The 22,367-nt window shown below is 45.8% G+C and overlaps 1 protein-coding gene and 1 pseudogene across 2 annotated transcripts in view; one reads left to right on the top strand and one right to left on the bottom strand.

The window, feature by feature from the left end:
• MTCL1 (microtubule crosslinking factor 1) overlaps positions 1-22,367 on the bottom strand; it is a 125,928-nt gene that overhangs the window by 23,445 nt on the left and 80,116 nt on the right. Inside the window, 4 exon segments of the mRNA XM_081097863.1 lie at positions 600-767; positions 13,154-13,351; positions 14,813-15,043; positions 18,649-18,730. Coding sequence (XP_080953989.1) covers positions 600-767; positions 13,154-13,351; positions 14,813-15,043; positions 18,649-18,730 — 679 coding nt within the window.
• LOC308523623 (small ubiquitin-related modifier 1-like) lies at positions 9,634-12,115 on the top strand (annotated as a pseudogene). Its single transcript has 2 exons — positions 9,634-9,893; positions 12,017-12,115. The product of its transcript is annotated as a small ubiquitin-related modifier 1-like (transcript).

Raw genomic sequence — 22,367 nt, 5'->3', positions numbered from 1 at the left:
AATAGCCCTGCCACGCCTAAACCCTCCCAGAAGGCTCTGCTCTGTGGGAAGCGTGGGTGCAGGAGCCCACTCTCCTCTCCACGTGAGCACGAAAGGCTCTGTGATCCGAGACCAGCCACTGTACTGGGCCCCATGTCCTCTGGTGTAAATCAGGCCACCGAACTGATTAGACTCACTTCTAGGGCATGAAGTGGAAGGTCTACAGCTCTTTCTAGTATTTGGAGAAAAATCTAAAGGAAAGCATGTGTTTACCTTTTTCAGAGATAACTGAACGACGGTCCGCTTTTCCTGAGCTCCTGTCTGAATCATGTCAGCGCATTCTGAGCACCACCTGATGCTGGCGGCCTCTGATGGGGCTAAACACAACCTTGCCCAGTGTGGAGTGAGAAAGTACACGCTGCTTTGGAAATGCCGACCGTGATTCACACGTGGGAGAGGGGATATGGGGGAAAGAAGATGCTTGGGATGGTGGGGAACTTGAGGAAGAGACAGCAGTGGCTGCCCCTGGTCTCCTCACAGCCCTCTTTCTCTCAGACGAGGGTCACTATGGTCACCGGTGCCTCCTCCCCACCTGTCCCGGGGGAGACGGGGGCAGGTACCTGCTCCAGGCGGCACTTGAGCATGGCCCACTCCACGTCCCAGGCCGCCTTGTCGCTGGCGTACTGCTGCTGCAGCCGCAGCCGGGCGCACTCGTCCTCCCGCAGCTCGGAGCGCAGGTCCTCCAGCAAGGCCTTCAGCGCGCTGAACAGCTGCTGGTTCTCCACCGCCTGCGGGGACACGGGAGTGGGCTGTCACCTCAGGGTGTCCTTCAGGTCAGAAGAGGAGAGAAGCCTGGCGAGCAGGGTGGTGCTGGGCTGTTTCCAAGGTGCCGCTGGAAAAGGGCGCAGGGCCAGGGGGTCCCCATGCTGGCCACTGGGCCCCTGGGCTGAGACTGCTAAGGGCTTGTTGGAATAGGAGGGAGGGCGGACCTCAGGCTGGTGCTGGGAACCTGAAGCAGAAGAGAGGAAGGCGCAGGAGGCCACCGGGGGCCCTGGAGGCCGGGCTGCCAAGACGCTCTGTGTGACTTCAGACATCCAAAGCTCTGGCTGGATGCAGATATAACGAAATACAAACACTTACCTATGTGTGCGGCCATTTTAACTCCAGCTGTTGCAACAGAAGGGAATGAATAAAGGCCTTGTGTTTCCTATAAACATAGGGTGATCACCCCTGACTTGCAGTTCCTCGAAGGTCATAGACATGACAAACATGGCCATGGGAAGGGGGGGACTTTTAAGTCTGAGCCTGACCCACCCCAACATTTCCAGTGTCATGCACGATGCTTTTCATGTGAAGTGTGCAAACAGGTCTGATAAATGAAAATGGGTTTTTATTACTCACCTGCTTACACCTGCCTTAAAAGGTTTTATATTTTCTGAAACATGTCCCGCCCTTTGAGGGCACATTTCAACACTATGACTGCTCTGCTAGTACATTTCAGCATGGGCATTTTATCAGAACGGTTTGCCCAAGTGAATTAATTCTGTACCTGGGTAACGATAGCCAAATGAGCCCAACTCTTCAAGCCAGACAGAAAGCACAAACATGCATCGCGCGGTCTCAGGGCAATCTTGTTGGCTGCATTTATGAGACTGGAGGAATAAAAGCTCTCTGAGTCTGGCTGGAGGCAGAATGCCTCTATTAGAGAAAGGAGAGCCCCTTCCTCTCAGGTGGACCCCCCTACTTGGTAAACCAAGGTGAGTGCCCCTCAGCTCCCTAGCGTGGGATCTATACACACCGTCTCCCCTCCATCACGGGGAGAGTCAGGTGTGCTTCTAAAACCATCCAGTTAATGCGCTAAGCACACACATGTACATACACAAAGGTGGTCAACCACATAGGGGAAAAATTTAAGATACTTTGGATATGTTTGGATTTAAATAAAGTTGAATTAGTAAAGAGAAATTCTTTAACAGGAACCGATTTGTTACTGAAAACTCCATAGTTGCTCCCATAATTTATAGGAAGAGTTATAATAGTAGACACAGTAGACTTCTGATCTAGTGGAAAGGCCTATTTGTTAAACATTTTATTCATTGCTCTTTGATTTTTCTCTACTTGAACACCAATTTTTACTTTAATAGCTCTGAGATGAAAGGCTTATTAAGAGTACAATCCAGTTAACATTTGAAAAGCTCAGCAAATAGAGAACCTTCTTAAAATCCTACAGTCTTTCCAACCTCCTGAAGCTAAATAAAGACCCTGAATAGCCTCAGTAATCTTGAGAAAGACCAAATTTGTAGGTATCACAACTATACTACGAAGCCATAGTTATCAAAACAGCCTGGTACTGGCATAAGAACAGGTATATAGGTCAATGGAACAGCACAGAAAGCCCAGACGTAAAGTCACACCATCAAAAAATCAACAAACAAGTGCTGGTGAGGATGCGGACAAATTAGAATCCCAGTGCACTGCTGGTGGGAATGCAGACTGGTATAGCCACCATGGAAAACAGTATGGAGTTTCCTCAAAAGATAAAAAACGGAACTGCCGTTTGACCCAGTGATCCCACTTCTTTGAATATATTCTAAGAATCCCAAAACACCAATTTGAAAGAATATATGTACCCCTATGTTCATAGCAGCATTATTTACAATAGCCAAGATCTAGGAACAGCCCAAGTGCCCATTAGATGAGTGGATAAAAACTTGGTGGTACATTTGCACCATGGAATACTATGCAGTTGTAAGAAAAGAAGGCTCTCTTACCCTTTAATCAGCATGGATGGACTTGGAGATTATTATGCTAAGTGAAATAAGCCAGTTAGTGGAAGACAAATACCATATGATCTCACTTATATGTGGAATCTAATGAACAAAATAGCCTGAGGAACAAAATAGAAATAGAGGCATGGATACATGGAACAGACTGACAGCTGTCAGAGGGGAGATGAGAAGGGAGGCAGGATGAAAGAAGGTGAAGGGATTAGCCAAAGAACATACATGCATAACCCATAGATACAGACAACAGTGTGGCGATGGCCAGAGAGAAGGGGGGAAGTGGGCAAAGGGGGGATGGGAATGTCTGTATAAACAATAAAAATAAACAAATTAGCTCTATATTCAAAGAGATGCTTTTGAAATGGGTGAAATTGTAACAAATGCCGAAGTTTCTTTAAACTCTATACCAAAAGTATTTAAAAATTATACAAGTGTAGGTGAGTGGGAAAAGGTGTTACAACAATCTCTTCAAAAATATACATCAGTCTAAGTACAGAATTTGCTGAGAAATTATGTATACATTATGGTAGATTTATTTGGTATTTTCATCTTTGGATTTTAAAGTTTACATATATCACTACTTTTTAAGTCAAAGTAATTTGAGCATAAAATAATAGTAATTTTGATACAGCCTTTGGAGTATCTAATTTTCACTGAAGAAAAGCAGAAAACTACGTGATAAATTCTTCTATGTAATCCATCGCTCCCTATAATCCCCAGGTTGCATCAGGGGTCAGCCTGTGGGGTGCTTAACCTACACCAATCAGCTTACACAGCACTAGGGCCAGCCCTTTGTGCTTCTCGCAAGCAAATCAAGCCTCATGTTTTCATGTACATCTGGGTCAGAGGAATCAACATAACCTCCTATTTTATCAGTATAAATTTAATAATCACGACATGAGCACAAAATTGCTTTGGGGTGAAGGTGGCCAAGACAGCAAGAGGGTTCAGAGAATCATGCTATCAGTACTTGTCACTACAATCACCCGGAGCAGCGTGTGGCATGGCAAGAAGCCACACTGGCTCTCTGCCTTGGTGCACAACAGCAAGAACTGAGGTCCAAGTAAGATTTCTGAAGACCCTGGATGAGCCATTGATGGGCATGATCCTTCTAACTTAGTTTTTCACATACAATAACTAATATTGTTTCCAATGGGCGGGGGGCGGGGGGGACAGTGGGTAATGGTATGCTAAATCATTCATCCTCATGACCTTGCACTGCACATCAATCCTGGGTACGTTCACCAAGTTACAATCACCATGTGCAGAGATTGCCAAGGTCTCGCTGTTAGGAAGTGCAGGGCCCGAACAGCAATCAGGTCTGTCCCCTCCAAGGCTGAACAATCCAAGCAGGATATTTGAATTCTGACACCACACCCTGCCTAGGCTTTCATTATTAGTATTTCTAACTTGGCCGTAGAGAAGCCATCTAATCTCTGTGAAATGAATTCTATCCCCATATCAAGGGAAATAATAGCGAGCCACCGTGAAAAAGTACCTCAAAGTTACTTCTCTCACTTTTCCTCTGGTAGTGGCCCTTACTGGGCTATGTTTTGGGGAAAGCAATTACCCAAATCATGTCAAGAATGGAACCAAGATGTTCTGAGAGCATTCCTGATACAGAGCTTCTGAACCTTCTGTGCCAGGGGCCTAGCTATGCAGCCTTTCAGCTGTGTGTGTGTTAGATATAGGCCAATGAAAAAGACCAACTTTTCGATCTCTTTAAGATCAGCAGGTTGGTTTTCTCACAAAGGATAAAATATTATTTCCTCTGCCCAGGCTAAGGGTATTTCAGCCCTTCGGAGTTCGTCTCTCTTGGGCGAAGCTTAAATTAATCACCAAACTGGCATTGGGAGCTTGACTGTGTTATAAAGTGTTAAACTTTCTAACAGGTTCAAGGTTAGGCGTCAGCTAACAGGACTGCTATCCAAGTATACAATAAGTATTAATAGAAAGTGAGAAGGAAGTTTATGGAAAAGGTAACATACCAACCTATTAGTGATGCAATGCCAGCAATTTTATGAAATCATTCTTGCCTAAGATTTCTAAAACCTGTGTATTACAATTCTGTGAAAGGGCTAAATTATTATCAACTACTTTGCTTGCCTTAGAGCCATTTACTTTGTAAATGGCTTTAATAAAAAGTTGGAACAGATATATTGACCTGCTGCTATAGGTTAACCCACAAAAGCCAGTCACAAAATAGAGGTGATGGCCTCTACTTCCTATTCATCTAGGCCAGTGGTTCTCAACCTTCCTAATGCCGCGACCCTTTAATACAGTTCCTCATGTTGTGGTGACCCCCAACCATAAAATTATTTTCATTGCTACTTCATAACTGTAATTTTGCTACTGTTATGAATCGCAATGTAAATATCTGATATGCAGGATGTATTTTCATTGTTACAAATTGAACATAACTAAAGCATAGTGATTAATCATAAAAACAATATGTAATTATATATGTGTTTTCCGATGATCTTAGGCGACCCCTGTGAAAGGGTCGTTTGACCCCCAAAGGGGTTGTGACCCACAGGTTGAGAACCACTGATCTAGGCTATTAGACACAGGCTGGGAGTTCTGGGGTGCTCTGGTAGCTGCTCGAACCCCGACGCACTGCACAGTTCCTATTGATACATATAAAGGGGGGGGCTTTGCAGCAGGAGTCCCAAGACAAGTCCTTTTCTGTGAGATTGCCCAGAAAGGATACATTTGCACATCCAGCAACATCCTATCTAATAATAGACAAACATGGTAATTAACCATAACTTCGCTACGCTTCCCATTCGCTAATCAGGGCGATATGCAAATTAACTGCCAACAAAGATGGCAGTTAATTTGCATACTCGCAATGATGGGAGGCGAAAGGGGAAGGATGGAAGACAGTGATCAGAAACCCTGGCGCAGGCAAGAGCCAGGGAGCAGGGCAAAGGTCAGCCCTGGAGGCCACCTGTGCCCTGCCACCAGTGGGTGATTGGAGAAGCCTGGGGGGTGGGGCAGGGAAGAGGACACAGACAGTGTCCATGACCGCAGAAGCCGGATGCAGGGGCAGCGAAGCAGCCGCCGCCACTGTCCCCGGCCATGGCTTTCCTGCCCTGCACCCGGCTTCTGCCATCGGTGACTGCAGAAGCTGGCTGCAGGGGCAATCACAGAAGCCAGGTGCGTGGACAGGGAAGCAGCCGCTGCCAGCGTCCCTGGCCACGGCTTTCCTGCCCTGCACCTGGCTTCTGCGATTGGTGACCACAGAAGCTGGGTGCAGGGGCGATCACAGAAGCCAGGTGTGTGGACAGGGAAGCAGCCGCTGCCAGCGTCCCCGGCTGCGGCTTCCCTGACCTGCACCTGGCTTCTGCAATTGGTGATGCCTATTTTTGCATGACACATAACTGACTGCCCTCCCTGGAAGCACATAAGAAGAAGAAGCCCCCAGAAGAAGAAGCCTCCCACCTTTGGTCCAGGCGCCAGCGTCTGGGGTTGGCTGCAGCTCAGGAGACGGACAAGCTACTGGCCAGAGGTCCCAGGGTGCAGCCACCCGGAGAAGCTGCCAGCCCTGTGGTCCAGGGCGCCAGCGCCTGTGGCCAGGGAAACAGGTTCCCTCTTCTCCTACTGTAGTCATTACTTCAATATTCCCCTTCTGACTTTCTCTCCTGTGCTGCAACCCAACTCCACTTTTCATCAGAAGGATACAGAACAGAGAGAGCAGTGTTAAAAGCTTACATTTTTAAGCCGGTAAGGTTGGTACTTAAACATATAAATGGAAAACTAGAGTCCTTAAGGTAACAAAGGACAGGGACAGTGCATGACCTATTATATCCAGCAATCCATATGGGGACTGAAAACTTTGCAATGATGACAATTACTGAAGATATGAATCAACTAAAATAGTTGACAGGGACAATTCTTCCATCTTTGAAAATATCTACATCAAATCTGTTTACATAGATTTTCATCTGCATAATATAACACATTCTGACAAGCCCACCACCACCACCACCACCAATGTGGTCAGTGTTGTGCCGTAAAATGTTTAATAACTGAGGGACCCCCCTCCCCTGAGTACACAAATTTTGTGCACTGGGCTACTAGTCTATATATATAAAATCCTAAACTATTATGACCCAACAACCGGCCGGTAGCTATGACACACCCTGACCACCAGGGGGCAGACATTCAATGCAGGAGCTGCCCCCTGGTGGTCTGTGTGCTCCCACAGCCAACATCCCATGGCCGGGAAACCTCCCGCAGTCCCTCCCCCAAAGCGGGCTGGCCTCAATCTGCCCTGATTGCCTGCCAGGCTGAGGGACCCCACCCATGCATGAATTCGTGCACTGGGCCTCTCGTTTTAATATATAAGCCAGTTATTATTCTTACCTTCATTGTTACATTCAGGTTAATTTTAAGATTCTTTTCTAAAATCATTATCCTCCCACAGATAAAAGACAATTGAGTCACTGAAGACTGGCGTGAAAATATGATCTCTGATGGAGGTTTACAGAGATGACAGACACATTTATGTAAAGAAATCATTTTTCCTCTGGCTGAGAATATACCAGGTGATCTGGGCCGTGAGGGCTCTGTGCCTGCAGGCCAAAATTTATACTGAGAGCTTCCCAAGAATAAATGAGGGTGTATGAAAGAACTAATGGACATATATTTAATACATTATAAACCCAGAGATACCAGTCAAAGGTTTCAAAGAAACCAGGGCAGGTCTGATGCAAATCAAGATATGTTGTACACTGCACACCCGGGTTAACCCAGGGAGGTGGGACTGGGGCAGAGAGAGTCCTTCCTCAAATCCCCATTAGTCCTTGTGACTTTTCACCTTCAGCAGTAACTGAAGCAAACAAACAAAAGTAAACAGCAAAAATAAAGTGATTCATAATCATAAGCTCTGATCTGGCTCCTTTTATATAGAGTTGCATGACTCCTAGGTGAGGATATGAGGTTGCAGAGTCTGAAGAATGAACCATGGCATAACATACAAAATCAAAATATAAAAGCTACTGAGGCTCAAGAAGAGAGTTTTCTTACTACAAAAAGAGAAAGAAAAGAAAGCCAGGGCATGTCACAGTTCTGACTTGCAGGCCTTGTCTGGAAGAGGTGTTCTTTCTGGAAGTGTCTGCATTTGGAGCAAAGCAGAAAGAGGGGCCGCCAGGAAGTGGGTAGCTGGGCAACCAGTGAGTGGAAGTCTGAGAGGTTCAGGGAGCCACAGGCGCTCTGGCTACAGGAGAAGGGCTGAGTTTTACTTTCAGGGGCCCCTGAAGCCCCTGAGCTTCACATGAGTCCTGGATCAGTGACAAAGGCCCAGGGAGCAGGATCCACTCGGTCCTGAGTGAGGCTCTTCAGCGACCAGCCCCCGCTGAAGACTGGAGGACTAATATGATACAATACTGCATCAGATCCTGCTCTAATTTTAGATTAGATTCCTTATGTTTATACTTAGATGCTTTAATAAAGAATAGTATGTCACATCCCTGAATGAAAAAGTAACTTCTCTTTTTAAAAAATTAATCTGCATCTTGGAAGACTGGCTGCTGGAAACATGGGGTCATAATTCTGGCACTATTAGTCACCTTGTTTAAAAACAAACCTTGATTTCAGGAATTACTAATGAATATTAAATGCACATATCCTTAGCGGTGCTAGTCTCGAGAGCTTAACACAGCAGCAAGTGGCAAGCATCCTGGAGCTCAATGAGAACTGACTAACACGCCCTTGCCTACTCCCAGCCTCTGCTCTGCCACAAGGCAAGCTTACTGTTCGCAAGGACAATCAGGTCACTGCTGCAGATGGCACAGCCAAAGACCAGTCAACAGGGAGCATTCGCACAGCCAACCACTTTCCAACCTGATGGTTTTCATGATCTATTTCCAAGGTTGACTCAATATGTTTAATTTTTTTTTTTTTACATCACTGTATGTGATCAATGTTGCCATTTACTGTGTTCAACTTGGAGAATGTCCAATATCACACAAATTAAAGACCAAGGCCCGGGAAATTTTGTTACTTGTGAGTTTATCCTTGGTAAAGAAGTTCAGCCTCTTTGCTCATTCTGCTTATCACCTTGGGGGGCAGGGAGGGGGGTTTCTCAGAGTTTCTGAAAGGCTGTGGCTCTGTTCGGCAGCTCTGTAAGACACCCAGGCTGCCCAGCTAATACCCAGGCCACTAAAGAGCGGGCAACCCTTCTACGGGAAGTCTCAGGGAGCCAGCTGTTGCTTACAGTGGAGCTCCCTCATCTTCTGTCCTTGGGCGGATGGCAGTGTGCACTTAATGACTATGGAGAGATGGGTCCATTAAAGGCAGAGCTGATTCCCACGACCTGGGCACTACCCTGGGAGCCCATCCAAGTGCCTCTGCTGCACAAAGTGAAAACCCATGGGTCCCTCACCACTTGAAGGGGAAGATCTAAAAAATCAGCGTTGGAAGAGGAGGAAAGGAGAGATGATATTAAAATACACTGAATGCGAGGTTCCAGCAGAGTGACCTTACATCAGTTTTCACCCCAGGGGTAAATTTTCCATGACTCTGGTTTAGAAAACCAGATGTTACATTTTTTTCTTCTTCTCCAAAGCATTTGGATGCGCATGTGAGAAACACCCAACACATGATCTTAGTGCAGCAGGTTTTCAACTAAATGGAAATCAAGAAATACTATTTGAGTTCATCACAGATACTTTATAGTATTGGTGGCCAATATCTTTTTTTAAACAATAAAACTGGTCCGGCAACAGTGCTGTGCTGTAGGGAAGAGAGATGGATTTGTAAACCCTGGGGCGAGGTTCACTCTACCCTAGGCCACTGCTGTGCGGAGGAGACCCCCGTGAAGCCACCATCCCCAAGTCTGTCCAGCAGGCAAAGCCTTCACAAGGACATGGGGGTAAAAAGAAAGGAGAATACATTAAACTCAGTCTTTGGACAGGATAGCCCTGAGATTCACTTCAAAGTGAAAATGACGACGCATCTCAAGGCACTGAAAGATTCATACTGTCGAAGACGGGGAGTCCAATGCCTTCACGCGGGTTTCTCTGGGGAGGTCAGAGGATTGCTGATAGTCACACTCCAGAAGAACTGGGAACGGAGGAAGAAGATGTGACTGAAGTTTATCAGGAACACACAGGGGGTCATTCAACGGTTGAGATATTCTTTCTATTTTTTTTCCTCTCAAACCTTTTTTGTTTTTAAAAATAGTTCTTTTGTAAAGCAGTGTTCAAAATGGGTTGAAAACTGGCACCCGGTTTCTTTTGAACAGCTGGCAATGGGAATTCCGGTGCCCATTATTCATTTTTGTTGGTTTACATTGTGCTGATTTTGGGTGATGAAGCCCCAGCCTCCGCCGCATTGCCCCGTCCTTTTGAAATGTTGCACGTGTGAGCAGGGAGGCGCCTTTTCCAGGCCCGTGCACTTCAGGCTTGTGATCAATAAGGCCGGCCAATGCAGGTGCTCAGAGCGACTACCACCCGGCCCCGAGGTTCTAGCATGGGTTAGCCGCTCTCCTGGACTGTGACTTTCAGGGGGAGATGGAAAATGACCTTTCCTTGACTGGAAGCTACTTTTAAAATCTGAGAGTCTGGACCCAAAGAAGAGGATTGTGAGGTTGGAGTCAAGATGACAGATACGGTGAGAATGAAGACTAAAGAGAAAGCATTTAAGAGTAGAGAAAAATCTTGTCAGAAGATCCCAGGAAGTTCTAATTTTCATTGGCAGTTAATAAAGTTATTTGAGTAGAAGTGGGTACAAAGGAACACTGCTCTTTTTTAGTTTATTTGTACTTTTTGGCCTGGGATATGGGTTTTAAGTGGACATTGTCTGTACCAGCTTCATTAAAATAAATAACATTTGTTAAAAAAAAAAAAACTGGCAGATTTTAAAGGATTATTTTGCAAAGTAAGCATTTTATTTTCTAAGTCATTGTTGTAAAATTCATCCCATGAGCTAAATTCTCCCCATGGACTCTGGCATTATGACGAACTTCCTAATCACTGTAATTAAAAGTGCCTTTGAAAATGCCTCTTTCTTGAGTCACATTAGTCGGGAAATGGAAGGGTGGGTGGGGGTGCCTAGAAAACAGCTCTTCAGTGTGACCACTGAGAGCTGCTTGTTCGCCTGGAAGGCATCTCCATTCTTCTCCTGGTAAAAACAAATACGCACTTGACGCAGTAACACACTGGCTCTGAACTGTGAAAACTGTTTGCTATTTAGTAAACTAGCAAATGATGCACATATTTTGTTTTTCATGTACTTGGCAATATAAGTAAAATTAAATCTGTCCTTTTTTTCCCTTTGAATGAGATCTTCCATGAGAAAGTTTTACACTATTGCACATATTTTGGGGACACAGATACTAATAGTTTCCATTTTGGGGGTTTAAGGATTTTTCCTTTTCCCATTTAAAACACTTTTATATTTTTTAATGTATAGTACTTGAAATTCTTACCCCTCCCAAATATATGTATTTGTTAGAAATCCAGGATATTGTCCTGCCACTCATGAAAAATGCTTGGCACCAAAATAACGGCCAATGTTCAGGGTAATAGAAAATTAGAGCAAAGTCTTTCAGCCTCCGTCTTTGCTCACCAGGAATAAACCATTAAAACACCACACAGAGGAGTCTGCATGGTGATTGTTCGCCTGCAGTCCCGTGGAATTTTAACATACTGTCCCCTGTCCAGTGAATCAGAGTAAAAACAGTTGTCTTACCATTACTGTTATTTATTGATTTTTTAATGATAATAGTCTATCCTTATGACATTTCTGCAACCAAATTGGCTTTCCATCTCTGCTTTAGTAGATATAGAGGACAATGATTATCATCTCTACTGCTGTCATGTGTTAGGTATCTTAGGCTAGTAGAATCTAGTTTAATTGTTTCAGGTGAAAAGTATTCTTTCAGTTTCCACTTTGAATGTGTCTGGATTAAACAAACAATAAATGAGAGAGAGAGAGAGAGAGAGAGAGAGAGAGAGAGAGGCAGCTCTTCAGTTGTAAAAATCTTATTTGTATATGGAGAGAAAGCAGTAAGGGGGAAAGGACACATTTCCTCAGGCCTGTGCTCACACATCACCACTTTCTGTCACTTGGATCTGAGGCCAAGTGCTGACACAGCCTCTCCCGCTTGACCCTCGGAGGCTCAGGGCTGAGGGAGGGGCTGCAGCTGTGGCGTCCCTGCAGAGGGAGTGCCCGATTATGCTTGTGGTTGAGCGGCTGCAGCTGCACCCGCCCTCCCAGAGTGACTCCGGCCCTGCCCCTCACCCCAGAGCCAGGGTCCAGGCTGGGGCCTCAGGCTCTGCCCTATGGAACTCTCGGAGAAGCAACATAGGGTCCAAAAAGACTCCAAAGAGGAAGTCTGGGAGTGAGGAAGCTTTAACGACCGGTGCCTTGCAAGGTCTCAACACTCCAAGCCCACCAAGGCTGCTGTTTCGTATAAAACTGCAAAAAAATTTGGATGGTGGCAATAGTATCTTTTGGGTTACTAAGCAAGGTCTCTCTGTTTAATAATTAATAAATGTGGCCTCTAGGAACACTAATAATTACTTAATATTTACACTGAAATCCCACCTCTTTAATTTTTTTAAGTGTCATCAAATATTTTTTATATTTCAGGTGGCCCCAAAAGAACCTGAAACACTTTACACGTTTGGGATATTTTTTAAAAAGTACTTGTTCCAGCCCTGGCCAGTTTAGCTCAGTGGACAGAGCGTGGGCCTGTGGACTGAAGGGTCCCGGGTCTGATTCCAGTCAAGGGCACGTATCTCAATTGCAGGCTTGATCCCGGCCCTGGTTGGGGCATGTACGGGAGGCAGCCAATCAATGTTCCTCTCTCCCTGTCTCTCCCTATCTCTCCCACTCTCTCGAAAAATCAATGGAAAAAAAAATCCTCAGGTGAGGATTAACAACAACAACAACAAAAAAGTACTTGTCCCTTCCTCTTTACCCATTATATTACCAAATTAGTGCCATTTTCAAGTGTCCGTTCAGCTGAACATCCACACAGAAGCCCTGGACTTCCTTTTTCCTTCCATGCTGGACATGTGGCACTCAGTATTCGTTCCTTGGAAGAACGGTCAGCTTTTATATGGCCTCAGACCACTCTACAGAATACGCTCTCTTTCTCTGTCTGCGACACATTCGCTGGCCTTCAGGGTACACAGCTAATCTGCTCTTCTGTGGTCCTTATTTATACGTGTAAGCCAAATGATCTAACAGGCTGACATCAGCTTAAAAGCCTTCATGATGTGACTTCTAGCAAAATTACAGCAACAGGCAGCCACAGACCGCCAGAGACATTTGCTGCTCCCCAGAACACCGGCCCATGATGGAAAATGATACAGACACAGATTGGAGTCTTCTCTCTCAGGTGTGGGTAGCACGGGGGGCTGGGACTCGGCACCCACCTGCCCGTGGAGCTGCCCTCCATCTGCAGGCTGGAGCCGTGATCCGTGGTCACCGATCTGCACGGGGGAGTGCGGAGAATGCTCCCCCACCGAAGAGCCGCAGCCTGGACCATCGTCATCTCGGTCTGGGCTGGCCCCGTTTGGGTCCCCCTGGACTCCAAGCTCCCCAGGCCTGGGGTAGAGATCTGGGTGCTCACTCTGAAAACAGCAAGAGAAGAGGTTCACAGCTTTACCCAAATCCTTCTGCTGAGCAGTCTGATTTTTATGGTTGGAGGATAATTACCCATTTTATGGGCTTTATCAACGCTTCACTTCTCAGCCCTTCCCCCTAATATGCTCATGATGGTCTTTTCACTCACTGGTCACGTTCTCCATTTAAATAGCATGCAGTTTAGTAAGTACAGTTTACTAGAAAAGATTAGACATTTTACTATTTATAAACTATAGAGGCCTGGTGCATGAAATTCATGCACTCTGGAGGGGAGGGGGGCGTCCCTTAGCCCGGCCTGCGCCCTCTCACAATCCAGGACCCCTTGGGGGATGTCTGACTGATGCGGAGTTGGGAGAGGCTCCCACCACTGCTGCTACGCTCGCTAGCCATGAGCCTGGCTTCTGGCTGAGCGGCGCTCCCCCTGTGGGAGTGCACTGACCACCAGGGGGAAGCTCCTGCATTGAGCATCTGCCCCCTGGTGGTCAGTGTGCGTCATAGTGACCAGTTGTTCCACCGTTTGGTCAATTTGCCTATTAGCCTTTTATTATATAGGATTATTGCTTACAGTTATGGTTTTAAATTAGAGGGAAAAGTATTGACGAAACTTTACAACTACTTCTAGGTTTTGCTTAGTGATGGTTTTCTGTCATGGATATTTGGGAGCAGGTTGAATTAATTTTTGAAGACTTTCTTCACCCTGAGGAAAGAGGATCACCGTATCTTCCCCATCATAGGATGACTTAAAATTACTTACCCTGCTCACTAGAGTGAAAAGCAGCTGCAAGGTCTTTGGGGACTAAAAGGAAACCAACATGCTCAGTGTCTGAAGCAGCTGACAGAGCGGCTACCAGCCTGAGCTCACAGAGAGCTCACGGCCACTCTGCTTAATCAATACAGAGCCATCTGAAAACAAACAACCGTTCTGGTTCTGTTATGAACCTTGGAATGGAGCCATGTTCCCTTTCTCAGGAGAACACACATAAATTTCAGAGGCAGCAAGGAAGTGACCCACCCGGAGCTTAGAAGAAACCCTTATAAAACTGCACTGGCAGAGTGGGCTCTGACGTTTAGGAATAAAAATTTAAACGTAGAACTAGGTTTTACAAACTAGCAAGGTAGAGGGAGACAGTCAGGGACGGCAGGGTGATCATTTTAATAAATTTATAAATCAGCAACAAAGGAGATGGCAGCAAAACGCTGTTGCAGAACGGAGTTACTGACCCATATACTCTTGCAACGAGGTCAAAGGACAGACCAGAACCCTCAGGCTGGTACATAACTGGACAACCCATTGCATTTCCATCGCCTGGAGCAGACTTGACAAAACAATCTGAACTAACAGAACATGACTGTGTGCAGCGGGGAGGGGCACAGCAGTGCCTGGGGGTCAAGAACAAAACCGATGCAAATAACAGTGAGCTCCCCGTGCACTCTCTGGATGGAGGTACCTCAGTGAAGTCCTCTCCTTTCTCCTCCATCTGTTTCCCTTGTCGCCAGTGCTTCAGCAGCCACCTGAGTTTGACGTAGAAAAGGAAAATGTTCTGCTTCAAGGACCGGAGCTCCTGCTGCACGAGATTCCTCTCGTCACTCCAGGTCCGCTCCGGGAGGGCGCCCTGCAGAGCCAGGCTGTGCATCTCCAGTTCCTTCCACCTCAGCGCGTAGAGGTGATCCTCCTCCATCTGGAACCGAAGAAAAGGGAGTGTGACAAGCAGCGATCCCCATGTGCCACCCAAACCAAACTAAGAGTCTTTTCAAACTGCCATTCAATCCATACCAATTTGTATATGGTGCCTGAAACAGAAACCAACAGAAGTTTGGTGAACTCCTTGAGACGTTCACTATTTATAAAACATTCTGAATTTTCTGATTTAGAAGAAAGTGCTGTTTCAAGGTAAGGTATTATAATTTCTCATGGTCAAGTCTCCCCTGGTGTTTTTAGATGCTTCGGGATGCCTTCAGGAAAATTATTTCTTGGATGCATGGCTATAGCTCACTTAAGTGCAGATTCCACCTGCCTCTGACCCTGGGCTTGCACACAAAGGCACACTGCAACTGTGAAGGGGGAAGAAGTAGGAATCCGTCCCCTTGAATTCCTGGGCCCTCTGACCCCTCCCAACCCCCAGCCCCTGACAGAGAACAGCAAGCTGAGAAGAGGCCCACAGAGAGCCTGCGAAGGAGTGTTGGGGCCTCCAGACGCTCTTTCCAAACATGAAGTACTCCACTCATGGTGGTGAGCAAACAGGGAAGCATGTCCATAACCTACATCCACTTTCACGCTTAAGATTTCACATTCCTATTACATGTGGGTAAGTCTTAAGGAAATAAAAGTTCTGCTAAAAAGAAATGTTTTCCACCTCTCCATCAAGTTCCTGCTTTTACAGCACAGGTCTTGGCACTCTTCCAAGCAATAAGCAATTATAGTATGTCAATAATGACTAAGCAAAAGGGTATGAATAAAATCTTAATCTTACAGACAAGGGCACAAGAATACCTACAGTCTGCCCTAGCCAGTTTGGCTCAGTGGATAGAGCGTCAGCCTGTGGACTGAAGGATCTCAGATTCTATTATGGACAAGGGCACATGCCCGGGTGTGGGCTCGATCCCCAGTGGGGGGCGTGCAGGAGGCAGCTGATCCATGATTCTCTCTCATCATTGATGTTTCTCTCTCTCTCTCCCTCTCCCTTCCTCTCTGAGATGAATAAAGAAATATATATTTTTTAAAAAGGATACCTACAGTAGCTGAAGTGGGGTGAAAAAAGGGTTAGGATCATTACCAGCTGTCCTCTCCTAATTTAACACTCCCTCCTGCGCCAAAAACCAAGGCAGTGGGTTTTGTTTTGTTTTCTTAAAGTACTAGGTTAGCATGTGGAAACCATGGGAATATGACTACCACTGCCTGGGCCGATGAATGTGGCTGTGCTGAAGGCCAGTGAAGAGTGGAGGCAGCCCCAGGGAGGTCCCTGGTCTGGGCAATGACTGCATGGCTACTGTCCTAGCACCAGATTTGTTTGCACTTCTAGCGGATTCAATTCAGCAGCTCAGCTGCCCTAAGTCCCACCCTGGTTCTCTCCCCTGTCCGGACACAAGGACGGCACAGAGTGGCTAAGGGGCAGCCTACTGTACTGGAAATCCAGCTCTCAACTTACATCAGGCCATTAACTGCCTCTGGTAGTTTCTACGTCCTCAGTTACAAAACGGTTAACAGGAAATGCTGTGCAGAGAGCTTAGCTCTTGGCAGGTACTCACTCCAGAGGTGATGGGGTGTTAGGAAGAGGAGATGCAGCACTGGGGGGTGTTCTCTTAGTCCAGTGGTTCTCAACCTTCTGGCCCTTTAAATACAGTTCCTCATGTTGTGACCCAACCATAAAATTATTTTTGTTGCTATTTCATAACTGTAATGTTGCTACTGTTATGAATCGTAATGTAAATATCTGATATGCAGGATGGTCTTAGGCGACCCCTGTGAAAGGGTCGTTCGACCGCCAAAGGGGTCGCGACCCACAGGTTGAGAACCGCTGTCTTAGTCCCTCCTGGAAATGCCCCTTCCTGGCTCGCTCTGACCTCTCCTCCCCTGCCCTGCAGCCTCCGCTGTTCCAGACTCCACGCATTTCCCCAGGCGGAGAGTGGCTGCTCTGCCCTGGGGTGTGTTAGGGGACCCCTTCCTTTCCCTTCCCTTCCCCTCAGAACAAGCCTGGATGACACCACACCACCTGGGGCCAAAGTCTGGGAGCCTCTTCCACACACTCCTTCACCCGAATACAAGCACTAGAAGCACCTGGGACCCTGGCACTTGGCACTTGGCTAGCAGCATCTCCAGGAATAAACTCATTTTCAAACAGGATTTTTGGTGGAATGCAAAAAAAAAAAAAAAAAAAAAAGGTTAATTACGTAGGAATTTACCTTTTGGGTAATATGAAACTATTTTCCTTTTGTAATAATATGTGACACTGGACCTATCAGTGAAACGTTTAAAAGGGCTGTGCGTCTGCTGCTGGAGGTTGGCAGAGCACTTGGATCTCAGCACTCAGCTTTGCTCTCCCCAAGCCAAGAGGTGCAGAGGCGCTCCCTTAATCAGGTTTGACTGACTTAGATGAGCAGGACCATGAACAACGTGGGGGCCCATGAGTTAAATTCTTGGATACCTTAGACATGCATTTTACAATATCGCGGTGCCCTGGTCAAGACCAACTGTGTTGTTTTTGTTTTTGTTTTTTTGTTTTTTTTAAGTACAAGTATCTTTCCCAATAAAAAATAAAAATAAAAATATAAGTATATTTTGAGAATACAAGGGGGGAAAAGCAGCAAAGGCGATTCTGAGCCCGCATATCTGTTTACAGATTTGAGGTGGCAGCAGGGACTGGGCAGTCCTCAGGGAGGCCCCAGCAAGGAGTGCCTGTGTCTGCGAATCCTTCCTACTGGGCGCCCTGGGAGAGGATCTAATGGATAAAGGATAATTAGCCAGTAACAATTTATTCTAAAATAGCTAGAAGAGCTAATGAAGCCACAGCTCAATTAATGAACGTTTTCTGAAGACAACGATTTAGGGTGAGTTGTCCTTTCATCTGCAGCCTCCTGGGAATGCCCCTTCCTGGTTCACCCTCTGACCTCTCCTCCACTGCCTGGCCTCCAGGCCTCCAGGCCTCCAGGCCTCTGCTGTCCCACCTTCCCGGACTTCCTGAGGCGCGGAGGCTCCTCTGCCCTGGGGGTGTTGGGGGACACCTCACCAAAGTTGTTGGACACACATTCATGTCCAGTTGCATTAGGGCCCTTATTTTACTTTACTTTGCTAGTTCTGGATGCAGGGAAATTTAGATTAGATATTAAGAACTCCCTGAGACGACACTGTAAATATTGAAAAGCATATTTTAGAACAGAAAGGAAGACAGTTATCTTTATGAGTGTCTGAGCGGGGTGCGGGACTGGATGACCTTTCCATACGACCTCCAGCCCATGAGGTCAGACAGCGTTCTTTTAAAACATACCTTGTCGCCCTAACTGGTTTGGCTCAGTGGATAGAGCATCAGCCTGTGGACTGAAGGGTCCCAGGCTTGATTCTGGTCAAGGGCATGTACCTTGGTTGCAGGCACATCCCCAGTGGGGAATGTGCAGGAGGCAGCTGATCAATGTCTCTCTCTCACTGATGTTTCTAGCTCTCTATCCCTCTCCCTTCCTCTCTGTAAAAAATCAATAAAAATATATTTTAAAAAAATGTATCTTGTCATCTCTCTGGAGGGGCTCTGTGGTCTGAGACATGGTTGTGCTGAAATCCACATGACATATTTACCTTCTGGATCTTGTGTATAAATTTCTTTGTCTCCTCTTGATGCAGCCGGGTCGCCTGTGCAAGCTGACCCTGTAGCTCCTCTGTTCAGGTAAAAGGGGAGGGGGGAATCCTGGGCTGATCAGTGGGATAAAGGAAGGGGTTTAGTGGGCAGGAGAACTCTGCCTGGCGTGAAGACGCAGGACAGACCAGGGACATGCATGGAGCAACGCAGCATGTGCGCTGCAGCAGTGGAGTGACTTGGCGGCAAGTTCCCCGGGATTCTGCCCTGGGCACTTATGTTATCTGGGGAGGACAACTCCACCTGCCCTGCACCTCTCACCTTGGAGACCAGGTGAGTCAGTAAGTGGCGCCTATCTCCTGAACTTCGAACACCACAGTAACCACAACCCAGACTGAGCAGGGAGCCTGGTTACACCAGAGGTATCTCTGCTACCACAGCAGCTTCTAGAAAGTTTTATGAAATGCTGGGGGCGATCAGAGCTGGTGATTGTGGCAGTTAAGCATGACCCCTCACGCACAGTCAGCCTCTCAGATTCACTGCCCAAGTTCAGACATGTCTAAGTTGCATAATTAATTTGTTTGCCTGCTTGTTTATCAGAGTCTGTCCTGCCTTCCTTTTCTCCCAGCAGTCCTGTCCTGGATGCTCACAGTTTTTGGGGTGGGCCTCCTCCAGTTAACAGACACATGGTTTCCGGTCTCTCCACTGCACACAGTCTGTGCCTAAGGGGAATTGCACAAAATCTGCTTGTTACATTTTGAGTTAAAAATAGTTAAAGGAATCTCTTAAAACTCTTTTTATTGGTAAAGTCTATCTTTCATGCCTTTTATGTCCAAACGGCAAGGATAGAGGAGTCACTCTCCACTCCCTACTACTTTTGAAACGTGTTTTTTAGAGATGGAAACACTGTCATATTAAAAATCTTAGGCATCATTAAAATGGAAACATGAGATTTACCCACTGGTTTATGCTGAGGACAGATGATTTATAAAGCTAGGAATGAGAGTGGATTGTTATCATAAAAACCAGGATCATTTCACTAGTTCATTCTGATTACCTTTAACTAGTCTGTTATTTTTCATTTGCTCTTCCTAATCTGATGTTACCTGAGTTGTCGTGATTGAAAACCACACCCCCCAAAACAGGAGATACAGAAAATAAAAGGGTAGATCACTTCCCTTAGCATATGGGAAGACCAAGAGAGTTGACAGAAAGGATTTAGACCAGTGGTTCTCAACCTGTGGGTCGTGACCCCTTTTGGGGTCGAACGACCCCTTCACAGGGGTCGCCTAAGACCATCGGAAAACACATATATAATTACATATTGTTTTTGTGATTAATCACTATGCTTTAATTATGTTCAATTTGTAACAATGAAAATACATCCCGCATATCAGATATTTACATTACGATTCATAACAGTAGCAAAATTACAGTTATAAAGTAGCAATGAAAATAATTTTATGGTTGGGGGTCACCACAACATGAGGAACTGTATTAAAGGGTCACGGCATTAGGAAGGTTGAGAACCACTGATTTAGACAGAGAAAATCAGACACATTGGGGAGTCATCAACTTTGGGATAACATTTTTGAAAGACGTAAGCTCATCCTACTTTCAAGAACTCCTGAGAACATTAATGCTTCTTTGATTTGTTAGTTATTAAAGATTACTAGTGTAGTCTTTTATATTTGCTAGGCAAGGTTTCGGGTTCTCTTTGAAGAGAGGCATTTCTCTACACATTGAATTTGCTCCAATGGCTAACTTCTCATTTCTATCTTACTGTTTTTTAATGTGTGGAGTCCTTTACAATAATGAGTCTTTTCTTTTTTCCTGTTTGCTTATTTTTCGTAGTTTTAAACACATGTATTTTATAGTTTCTTTCTGATAATTCTAGAGTCTGAAGGTCTTAGCGCTGGATCCTGCCGTTGGACATTGGCTGACTCCTGCGCCAGGTGCGCGCTTTTGGCTTGGGTGTTTGCAATTTTGCATTGTGAGGTCATCTTCAATGGGGAGTTAGCTATGATCTCATATGTGACATGGGCCGACAATGTGCCTCCAGAGGGGCTTCGTGTTTGCAAAAGCCAGCAACAGAACATAAACCTCCTTTTCCTTAAGGATTCCTGGACCTCCATGTGACATCAGTTCCAAGCCTGGTCCTGGCGAGGCTGGCTGTCCCTTACAGTTACAGGGGGAGGGGGACTCCATGCGGGTGGACAAGATCCCTGTTGCCTTCCTCTCCCATAGGCAGATGTTTCTTCAGTTTTGGGCTTTCACGACGTGCAGCCCTTTGAGGGTCCCCGTTAATTTCTTTCTCTGCCTGTGTTGGGCCCAAGGCCCTGTCTACTGTCCTCTTGGAGCTATTAAAAGCCAAGGCTCTGGGTGTGAATTCTGGCAACTTTCCACCCACTTCACCCAAAGGCCACTGACACTGCTCTGGTTTTCAATTCTGAAATCAATTCCAACTCTTGGAGTTTTTTTTAACTTTCTTAGGAATTCAGCTATATATTTTAAAGGACAATTTATATTGTATGCAGCGTTTTCTTCAACAAATCTTTATTAAGCACCTATCGTACTAGACACTCTACTAGGGGTATAGCAGGAAGTAAAGCTGCCCCAGATCCCTGCCCTCCTGGGGCTTCCCATCTGGCTCTTTAGGTGTTTTGCCCAGTTGGGTTCTCAGGTTACCCCCGCTGCTCCGTGACATATTACTCTGTACATTTAAACTGTAAAAATCCTCCATGCTCTAACACAGTCGGTATTAGCCCAAAGAGCTCTATATTAGATGTTAAAATGGGCACCCTAATTAAACGTATCTTTTAAGAAAAAAAATATATATTAATTTAGTTTCTATTTATTACACTAAACTATTTAGTTCAGCTTCATCTTAATAAATAATTATATAAACCATTTTCAGTTTAAACAAACACAAGTCTCATACTCCAGGCATATTGTTTGACGAACGGTCCCTCTGTCTGCACACCCCTTTGGAGGCCTGTTCCTCGGGGACATCTACATCTACGGGGTTTACCTACAGCGGTTCCCGTGGTGTCTGCGGAGACTGGTCAACAACAGAAACCTTTAGATCATCTATTAGAAGTTTTACTTTCCTGCATTGTTCATTTTTGCTGACGGAATACTAAAACTACAACAGCTAAGTCTCCTAGTCGGGATGCCGTCACCCCAGTGTTACAAAAACAAAATGCAAACAGGCTCTGGCAAAGTATTTGTCCAGAACTAGCCTACGCAACACAACCACGCACAGCCACAGACCTCGGAGGAAAGTTTTCACGTAACACACAGATTTCCTCCAGAAAATAAATACTTCCCTTCATGACCAGACTCCCAAAGCTTTGATTCTAAAACCATCCTTTGCCCACTTACCTAAGATTGTGATTACACACCAAATGAATTCACCTTGACATCCCTGTGAAGGCATTTTATGTAAAATAGCACCCCTACTTGGTTCTGAGGCTGTGGAGGCCTGTTCATCTCCACATCACAACCACCTTCCCTGTTCACGTTCTGAAACCCTGGCCAGGATTTTCCCTAACGGCTGGGCCCCACACCCACATACACAGCCGATTTTCTGGACATCTTCAAAGGGGCTTGTAAATTACTTCCCACACCTAAGGAGCTAACTGCACTACCTCATTCCACCAAAAAAAAAAAAAAAAAAAAAAGAATGCTTTCCATGAGAGCATCAACAATGCTATCACCT

Source organism: Myotis nattereri, assembly GCF_964212035.1.
Source record: "Myotis nattereri genome assembly, chromosome: 8".
Classification (NCBI taxonomy): Eukaryota; Metazoa; Chordata; class Mammalia; order Chiroptera; family Vespertilionidae; genus Myotis; species Myotis nattereri.
Note: the sequence above shows the minus strand (reverse complement) of the source record. Positions and strands in the feature narration are given on the sequence as shown.